Here is a 9,933-nt window from a genome sequence, read left to right as displayed (position 1 = left end):
GCTTCGGCCTCCGTTCGGAGGTCTCCATTCGGATGTAGGCGGGGCCAAGAGCCTCGGCCGGATGTGGGCGGGGTCATATCGTTGGTTTCCTTCGAGCATAGTTGGGTACCAGTGACCCAGGTTAGGAGATAGGCGAAGTCTCGTTCTTTGAGAAGGAGGCGGGGCCACAGACTTAGGCAACACGAAGGAGGCAGCGATCTGGAACATTTCAAGGGGCGGAACGAACAGCATCCCGGCCGGAGGGGGCGGGGGCCTGGGGATGACGTCACCATAGGGCGGGGCCAGGTTAATAAGCCACACTTTCTCTAGTGGCGGAACCCTAGCGGCGGGGACGTTCCCTTCGCGAGGGCGGGGCCAAGGTGTTCCACTCTACGAGGAAGGCGGGGCTACGGCGCCGCTGGGGGCGGATCCTAGACTTCCCGCTTCGCTGAGGTGGCGGTGTGACGAAATTGACGCAGGGGGTCGGGATGCGGAGGGGTGGAGGAAGCAGCGCGTGGCGCGCTACGTAGGGGGTGGCTCCGCCGGGACTGCGAGTTGGTGTTTACGAGGTGACTAACTGGTTCTGTCAGAGGACGGTGCCGCATTCTGAGGGGAGCGCTCACGAGGGGGTGAGCCCGCCCGGACGGAGAACGGACCGTGGTGCCCAGGGGGAGGGGCTTCCGGCCGCGGGGTTCGCTCAGTGGGGCGGGTACTCCCCAACTGGGAGTGCTTGAGGCCGGAGGGGGCGGGGCCTGGCCGCGGGGTTGACGGGAGCCGAGGATGCCCGATCGCGGGACCGCTGCGTTCGGGAGGGGGCGGGGCTGCGAGTTCGGCCGCGTCGAGGCGGTCCGAATGCCCGAAATCTGGCGCCGGGCGGGGGCGGGCCTTCTGTCGTGGGCGTCCGACCCAGTGCGAGGGGGCCCGGAGGCCGCGCCTCGGGGCTTCGGAAGGGGGCGGGCCCGAGTTCCGAGCCACCCGAAGGGGGCGTGGCCCTGCACTAGCGGAGGCTTGTCTCGGAGCCAGAAGGCGAGATGGCCGGGACGCCGACCGCGGGGTCCTGGGGGCCCCAGCGACTCGGCGGAGGGCGGGGTCTTGTCTCGGCGGCCCCGGGGCCTGGCGGGATCGCTGAGGGGGCGGGGCTCGGCCTGGAGATTCAGCAGGTGGCAAAGGCTGCCTTGACGAGGCCCCACCCCCGGGGCTCAGGGGCGGGGCCCCGCTGAACCCCCGCCCCCTCACTCCCCACCCCTAAGCGGTGGGAGCGCTAAGTCGGTGACCTTTGTGTTCCCCTGGCTCCCGCAGGAGGATGCTGGTGGTGGAGGTGGCGAACGGCCGCTCCCTGGTATGGGGGGCCGAAGCGGTGCAGGCACTGCGGGAGCGTCTGGGAGTGGGGGGCCGCACAGTGGGCGCCCTGCCTCGCGGACCCCGCCAGAACTCGCGCCTGGGCCTCCCGCTGCTGCTGATGCCCGAGGAGGCGCGGCTCCTGGCCGAGATCGGTGCCGTGACCCTGGTCAGCGCCCCGCGCCCGGATCCACGCCAACACAGCCTGGTAAGGGGCGGGCCAGGGGCGCGAACGCCCTGGACCTGCGGAAGTACAGGCAGGACACCTGGACTCCGCGGGTTCGGTCCGTAAGGTGGGAGGGGTCAGGGCGTCCTCGATTCTGGAAGAATGTGGGTGCAGGAGATTGGCATCCCCGAGTTCGGGCTTTGAGGTTGGGAGGGGTCAGGGGGTCAGGATACCTGGCTTTCTAAAGCGGGATATACTTGGATCCTGGGATTCTCGCTGATTTACTTGTCAGGCTCTGGCATCCTTCAAACGCCAGCAAGAGCAAGACTTCCAGGAGCAAAGCGCCCTGGCAGCCGAGGCCCGTGAGACTCGTCGTCAGGAGCTCCTAGAGAAGATTGCGGAGGGCCAGGCTGCGAAGAAGCAGAGGCTGGAACAGGAATCAGGGAGCAGCGGGAGCCAGGAGGCCGGTGGGAGCCAGGAGGCCGGTGGGAACCAGGCTCCCGCGGAGAATGAGGCCAGTGCCAGCCAGGCTTCTGGAGAGCACGAGGAAGCAGGTGAGGCTGAGACTTGGAGTCCAGGGACCAGGGGAAGGGAGGGAGAGGTCTTTTGGGAATCCTGGCTGGAATCCCGGCCTGGGACTCCCTGGAGGATGAAAAGACGTCGTCCTTGAATTCACCCAGTTCTCTTGGATTCACCTCCCCCAGGTTCCTCTTCTCCCCAGCCAGGGCCTTCAGATGGAGTGGCCCCCTTGCCCAGGTCTGCCCTGCTGGTCCAGTTGGCCACTGCTAGGCCCCGACCCATCAAGGCTAGACCCCTGGATTGGCGCGTCCAGTCCAAAGACTGGCCCCATGCTGGCCGTCCTCTCCATGAACTTCGCTACAGCATCTACAGAGACCTGTGGGAGCGAGGCTTCTTCCTCAGTGCTGCTGGCAAGTTTGGGGGTGACTTCCTGGTCTATCCTGGTGAGTTTGGGTGGGGACCTCCAGTTGTGGCCCCTTTTTTCACAACCCCTCCACAGTCCGCATGTTTCCTTTTTGCCTTTTCTCAGCGTCTGAAACCTGTGGAAGGACAGGAGACACTTGGGAACCCAAGCTCATTTGGAGGGCAGTTTAGTAAATTTCATTAAGCACTTACTTTGACCCCCAAATTTCACTTAGAGACACTTAGATATGTGCACAGAACATACAAGAAATCATCATCACAGGATCCTTTAAAGTAGTGAAATATTAGAAAACAAGCAGAATTAAAAAAAATTGTTTTTAATGTTCATTTTTGAGAGACTGTGAACAAGCGGGGGCGGGGCAGAGAGGGAGACACGGAGTCTGAAGCAGGCTCCAGGCTCTGAGCTGTCAATACAGAGCTCGACGTGGGGCTGGAACCCACGAACCTCGAGATCATGACCTGAGCTGAAGTTGGACGCATAACCGACTGAGCCACCCAGGTGCCCCCAGAATGATTATGAATGGGTTAGCAGTTAAACACTGGTGCTAGTCGTCAGAGTAACGTAGGTCCATGTACATTTATGAAAAGATGACCAAAGGGGGAGAAAAAGAACCACTTGTCAAAAACGTGTATGGTCAAATACTCTATAGTTTATGTTCCCGTGCAGTCTTATGCATGTTATTTAAGTAGCATTAAAAATTACGGCTCCAGTGAAAGAATGTGGACAGAACTTAAGATAAAACGGTGTGAGTAGATGAAGAGAATCCTATCAAACAAGTGGAAAAAGGTGTGAAAACACGGACTCCAGCCCAAGTACAGTGGTTTCCTCTGGGAGGGAATTTGCATCAGGTGTAGGAACACGAGCCTTTTGCTGTATCAGTTAATTTTTGAATTTGTAGTAAGAGTGCCTTTATTGTGTAACTGAAAGGTTAAGAAAAATAAGTCTGCAGGAAAATCAACCTCTTTGTTCCTCCTGAGAATGTAGAAAGATAGGAGCACCTGATAAGTAGTCAGGTCTTAGCTGTTCACTGGAGACCAACTGGGGTGTCTGAGGTGAGGCGAGGGCCTGCGTCTCTTCTGAGACTGAACACGTAACTAAGGGACTGGCTTAGGAACCCAGGACAGTGTGCCTGCCCTGTGCTCTGCAGATAACCACACTTTGATTACTTTGCTGCTGCTGCTGCTGCTGCTGTGTGTGTGTGTGTGTGTGTGTGTGTGTGTGTGTGAGACTCCCGTATGTAAGAGATTATTTTGGTTTTGAAAATGAATAGTCAGTTTACTAATCATATGAATGCTAATATCCAGTTCTTTTTGAAGCTTCCAGTTCAATTTATAAATCTTTTCAGTCTAGCAGATTTTAAGGGGACTCTTGGTCTAAGTTTGATCCCACTTGCAAAAGGAGTTAAGTAATTTTCAATGTGATAAGCTGCATTTTAAATTTTAATATATTTTCCTTTTTAAGGAAAATGGTTTTCCTGGTTATAGAACTTGCCGCTAACTCAGATCTAAAAAACTACAAATGGGGTGCTTTTTAAGTTTATATGTTCTAATGCTGTTAATACACTTACAAAATTTCAGGTTAAAAAAAGTTTGACCCCACCAATAACTCGATCACACATTTGAAACTGAATCACAAGACTGGCCTGTTAGCTCTAGTGGATCAATATTTCTAAAACGATACATACTCAGTATATGAAATATACGTGGAATCCTTGTCCCCTGAAGATTAATAGTCAAGGTCTGGATCCCTTAAATATATTTAAACATTTATTTATCTTGAGAGAGACAGAGCGCGAGCAGATGAGGGGTAGAGAGAGACACACAGAATCTGAAGCAGGCTCCAGGCTCTGAGCACAGAGCCTGACGTGGGGCTCAAACCCACGAACCGCGAGATCGTGACCTGAGGCAAAGTTGGACGTTTGCCCAACTGAGCCACCGAGGCGCCCCTTAAATATTTCTAACAGTAAATCCTCCTGAACTTTAAAGACAGTAAGCCTCTAAGAACAGTTTTGGGGTAACTTCTCAAGTCTTTGATGCTTACTTCTCAGCAGGTATCATACCAGGCAGAGAGATGCCTGGCTCCTGGCCGGGTTCTTGCTGGAGGCCCAGCTGCCAGCCTGGGCCTTGTTTTCCTGTTGCCATGACACTCCCCTGTCAGATGGGATGTCTCGTAGCCTTGCTCTTGGAGACTTCCATTACCTACCACTTAATCTTCTGTGTCGTGCCCCACTGGTTCCTACTCTGCTCGATCACATTTATCTAATCCAGGGGCACACTGCAGCCCCCATCAAATGCGGCCCACCAGTTTTTAAAGAGAAAGTTACTGGGACGCAGGCCGATGCATTTATTTACGTATGGTCTGTGGCTTCTGCTGTGCTACAGGAGCGAGGTGTGTACCTGTAACATGACCCACAAAACAATATTTACTGTGTGGCCCTTTGCTGTATTAACTCCGTTATCCCATCTATTCATTACTCCGTCCCGTTGTAAATTCTTTTTTTCTTTTAGTCTCTTGGAGTCACTTCTTCCTGGACATTGACGTGATGTCCTATGTGTTCCTCACGGCTTTCCCTGACTTTGTGATCCTGGTTCTTACGTCACGACAGTGACATATTCAGTTACTTGTTCGGTTTGTCGTTTAAGGACGATTATGCTGTTGGTGTGTGGCAGCTTCCTGCCCCTGTCCCACTGTATCATTGGCTTTTCCAAGTTGGTACACCGTTTCGATTTTAAAGGCTGTATGCTATCCAGTGTTACTGAGAGACCCTGAATTTAACAAGTCTGTGGCTTGGTTATTTCTGTTTCTTAGCGGTTGTAAATGATAACAGGGTGAAGAGCTTTATTCTGCATTTTAGGGGTGCTATCCTTGTAAGAAAAAAATTCCACGAGTGGAATTGCTGGGTCCAAGAATAGCTATTTTTAAATATTCATAGCGATTACGAAGATGGTTCCCATGTCCTACCTATGGACATTCCAGCGTCTTCCGGCCCTCTGCCCCTGGAAATTGCCACATGTCTCTCTCTCTTGCCCAGGTGACCCACTTCGTTTCCACGCCCATTACATTGCTCAGTGCTGGGCTCCTGGGGACCCCATTCCACTCCAGGACCTGGTTTCTGCCGGCCGCCTGGGAACCAGCGTCAAAAAGACGCTGCTCCTGTGTTCTCCTCAGCCTGACGGTAAGGTGGTCTACACCTCCCTGCAGTGGGCCAGCCTGCAGTGAACTCCAGAGACCTAGGGGGACGTGGCTGCATCTGTGGAAAGAGCCTTTCTAGATGGTCCCATGCTCACATCTGCGCGGGAGGCCTCAACACCCTCCTCCCTCTCTCTGCGGTTAAGTTTTGAGTCCGGATTTATAAACACTACACCTTCTTACTTCCCTCCCTGTTTCAAAGCACTTATTGGCTGCAATGTTTTTGTAGTTACCTGTTTCCAAACTGTGAGCTTCTTGAGGGTGAAGACTGGGTTTGATTCATGTCTGTTTTCTACCGGGCACAGGTCCCAACAGGTCCCAGTAAACTTGTTGAATAAACATGGAGTCTGTGATTTCAATCCCGACGGCAATCCTGGGAAGCGTGGGCCTTTGCATTTGTTTAAGCCGGCGAGGGAAAGGCCTGAAGGAGGTCACACATCTAGGAGGTATCCAGCAGGCTGACATTTAAAACTTGGTCTTGCTGATTGCAGAGTCTGAACTCTGTCCACCGCACTGAACCTCCTTTTGAAAAGATTGTCACGGAACATTTCAGATGCATACAAAGGCATAAATGAAATAATGCCTATACACCTGCAGAAAAGAAGGACGTGAGTTTGCAATTTCATGACAGGAGTTAGGGGAGGGAAGGGGAGTGTCCAGAAGGGCACTTGAGGCTTGGGGAATGCTGGAGGTGGTCTTTTTCTTGACCTGGGTGGTGTTTATTCAGGTGTATAGAATTATTTTTAGAATTATTTTTACCCTACACCTATACTTTTTTTTTTAATTTAAAAAAAAAAATTTTTAAATACTTATTTTTAAGAGAGACAAACAGATCGCGAGCCAGGGAGGGGCAGAGAGAGAGGGAGACACAGAATCTGAAACAGCTCCAGGTTCTGAGCTGTCAGTACAGAGCCCAAGGTGGGGTTCAAACCCAGAAGCCATGAGATCATGGTCTGAGCTGAAGTCGGATGCTTAACCCACTGAGCCACTCAGGGACTCCCCCCTCTTTTTTTCCCCTAATTTTAACGTTTATTTATTATTGAGAAACAGAGACAGAGCATGAGCATGGGAGGGACAGAGAGAAGGGGAGACGTAGAATCTGAAGCAGGCTCCGAGTTGTCAGCACAGAGCCGGACATGGGGCTTGAACTCACAAACCGCGAGATCGTGACCTGAGTCGAAGCTGGACACTTAACCAACTGAGCCACCCAGGTGCCTGTTTTCTTCTAATTTTAGAGAGAGTGTGTGTGCAATTGTTGGGGGAGGAGAAGCAGAGAGAGACAGAGAATCCTAAGCAGGCTCCACACTCGGCGCAGAGCCTGACATGGGGCTTGACTCCATGACCCTGGGACCATGAGTTGAGCCAAATTCAAGAGTCAGATGCCCAACTGACTAAGCCACCCAGGTGCTCCCAAATTCTTTTTTATTTTTTTTATTAAAAAAAATTTTGTTTTTAATCTTCATTTTTGAGAGAGACAGAGACAGAATGTAAGTGGGTTGGGGCAGAGGGAGAGGGAGGCACAGAATTTGAAGCAGGCTCCAGGCTCTGAGCTGTCAGCACAGAGCCTGACATGGGGCTTGAACTCACAGACCGTGAGATCATGACCTGAGTCGAAGTCGGTCACTCAGCCAACTGAGCCACCCCAGGTGCCCCTAGGTATATTTTAAATGTATAGGTTTGTCAAATAGATTTCGTTACTGAAGTCTAGTCACATGGTTAATGATTCTGGGGCTGAAAGTCTGTTTCTCTAGTTTCTCAGTCTGTGCCCCCAGTTTCTTCTTTCTCTCCTACCCTTCACAGTAAACACATTTGCTAGAACCACAACTGCCAGTAATCTTAGATTAATTTAAAACAGGACACTAACCCCAGCCTGGTTAATGCTTTGTTCTTTGTGCCTCTTTGGTAACTGGCTTGTAAATATCTTCTCCAGGCTCTCTCTTCTCTCCAACAAAGTACTTAGTTGACTCAGTACTCAGTACCTATGTCTTCTCTCAAAAATTCCTCACTAAAAAACATGTGGATGCCTGGCTGGCCCATTCAGTAGACTCTTGATCTCAGGGTCGTGAGTTTGAGCCCCATGTTGGGCCTAGAGCTTGCTTAAACAAAATTTGTAAGGACATCCACATGCAAAAACCAAACAAAAAATCCAGATATGGACCTCATACCCTTTACAGACATTAACTCAAAATAGATCATAGACCTCAATATAAAATGCAGAGCTAGACCACTTGTGGGAGGTAATGAGAAAACGTAGATGACCGTGGGTGTGGCAGTGATATTCCAGACACAACACCAAAGGTGTGCCCGATGAAAGAATTGGTAAGCTGGACTTCATTACAATGAAAAACGGAGAAAGTCCTGTCCAAGACAGCTGATAAAGGACTGTCGTCCAAAATATTTTGTAGCTCTTACAAGTCAACAATGAGAAACAATCTGCCCAAAAAACAAATCGATCGGAGGCCCTAACGGACACCTCGCTGAAGGCGTCCCGCAGCTGGCAAGCAAGCGCGTGAGAAGGTGCCCCACGCCCTGTGCCATCAGAGCCGTGCAGAGTCAAGCAACAGTGAGATACCGCTACATGCCTGCGTGAAGGGCGGAAATCCAGAACAGCGACACCACCGAGTGCTGACGAGGCATGGAGCGCCAGGACCTCTGGTTCACGGCTGGCTGGTAGGGAACAGGGTGGCACAGCCACTTGGGAGGATGGTGTGGAGAGTTTTCACAAAACTTGAGTGTACCCTCACCATCCGCAGTGGGTGCCACTGTCCCCAGCAGTGATGCTCCTTGGATTTACCTAGAGGAGTCCGACATTTATGACCCCACAAAACCTGCACGTGCATGTTTTTAGTACAGCGTTATTCACAATTGCCGACACTCGGGCGCAACCAAGGTCCTTTGTAGATGAATGAAAAATACACTGTGGTCCCTCCAGATGATGGAATGCTACTCAGTGCTAAAGAGAGCCGAAATGTCAAGCCACAAAAATACATAGAGGATCCTTTTTTTTTTTTTTTAAGTTTATTTATTTTGGGAGAGGGAGAGAGAAACGGAAAGAGACCCAAAGCAGGCTCTGTGCTCTCAGCGAGCTCACAAACTGTGAGATCACAACCTGAGCTGAAATCAAGAGTCGGAGGCTTAAGTGACTGAGCCCCCCAAGGCGCTCCCATGGAGGACCCTTAAATGCACACTCCTAAGTAAGAGAAGCCAGCCTGAAAAGGCTGCATGCCATACGATTCCAACTGTATGACTTTGTGGAGAAGACAAAACTGGAGACTGAAAAGATGAGTGGCTGATGGGTTGGGGAGGAGGGATGAACAGGGGAAGCAAAGAGAAGTTTTAGGCCCGTGAAACTACTCTGTGAGACCAAAATGTTGGATATATATCATTATCTGTCCAAACCCGCAGAAGGCACAGCACCACGAGTGACCCCTGATGTTTACGGCCTCGGTGCTAATGACGTGTTGTGTGGGCTCATCGGTGGTAACAAATGTACCCTCTGTCAGGGGATGTTGAGGATGGGAGAGGCAGGCTGTGCATGAGTGGGGGCAGGGGGCACACTCCTCTGTACCTTTGCTTCGAACCTAAAACTGGTCTAAGAAAAACCTCTATAGGTGCTACCTTCCAAACGCTGTAGACCTGATCTGACCACTTCACCTTCACGGCCAACACGTTGGCAAAGGCAACGACATTACGCACGTGGATGACTGTAGTGGCTTCCTGACTCCTCTCCCTGGACTCCACCCTTGCCCCTCTGTCATGGGTTTTCTTTTTTTTTTTTTTTTAACATTTATTTATTTTTGAGACAGAGAGAGACAGAGCATGAACGGGGGAGGGGCAGAGAGACAGGGAGACACAGAATCGGAAGCAGGCTCCAGGCTCTGAGCCGTCAGCCCAGAGCCCGATGTGGGGCTCGAACTCACGGACCGCGAGATCGTGACCTGAGCTGAAGTCGGACACTCAACCGAATGAGCCGCCCAGGCGCCCCTGTCATCGGTTTTCAACAGCATGGCTGGCGGCTGGTGTAATTGGGTCAATAGGTGGGTCTGACGTGTCCCTCCCCTTTAGAACTCTCCAGTAATTTCCATCGCAAAGTCAAAGCAAAGGCCCTACGGTGCACGTTTTCCGTCCCCATCCGTGCCCCGCTCCTTGCTTATGCTGCTCCGTCCACGCGGGCTCCCATGACTCTACTGGGGATGCTCTTCCTCTGGTAGCCACATGGTCTTGTCCCCCACTGCCCACTGGCCTTTCCTTCCATATCACCTTCTCAGGCCTTCCATGGTAACCTGACCCAAAAATTGAACACCCCTCCTGTATGCCC

General features: G+C 51.8%; 1 protein-coding gene across 4 annotated transcripts; it reads left to right on the top strand.

Moving 5' to 3' along the window:
* The first annotated feature begins 394 nt into the window (after window positions 1-394).
* On the top strand, window positions 395-5,954 carry TSEN34 (tRNA splicing endonuclease subunit 34). Of its 4 annotated transcripts, none has more exons than XM_006940883.4 (5): window positions 395-548; window positions 1,279-1,525; window positions 1,776-2,037; window positions 2,188-2,445; window positions 5,458-5,954. In XM_006940883.4, exons 2-5 carry the CDS (start codon window positions 1,283-1,285, stop codon window positions 5,643-5,645), a joined length of 951 nt encoding a protein of 316 aa, XP_006940945.2. In that variant the 5' UTR covers window positions 395-548; window positions 1,279-1,282; the 3' UTR covers window positions 5,646-5,954. The 4 variants fall into 4 exon arrangements, with proteins under 4 accessions (XP_006940945.2, XP_044901828.1, XP_003997493.2 ...); XM_045045893.1 differs by having other exon boundaries at window positions 411-432; XM_003997444.6 differs by having other exon boundaries at window positions 470-608.
* Window positions 5,955-9,933: the final 3,979 nt, after the last annotated feature.

The sequence above is a fragment of the Felis catus genome, chromosome E2 (assembly GCF_018350175.1).
Source record: "Felis catus isolate Fca126 chromosome E2, F.catus_Fca126_mat1.0, whole genome shotgun sequence".
In the NCBI taxonomy this organism is placed as follows: Eukaryota; Metazoa; Chordata; class Mammalia; order Carnivora; family Felidae; genus Felis; species Felis catus.
Note: the sequence above shows the minus strand (reverse complement) of the source record. Positions and strands in the feature narration are given on the sequence as shown.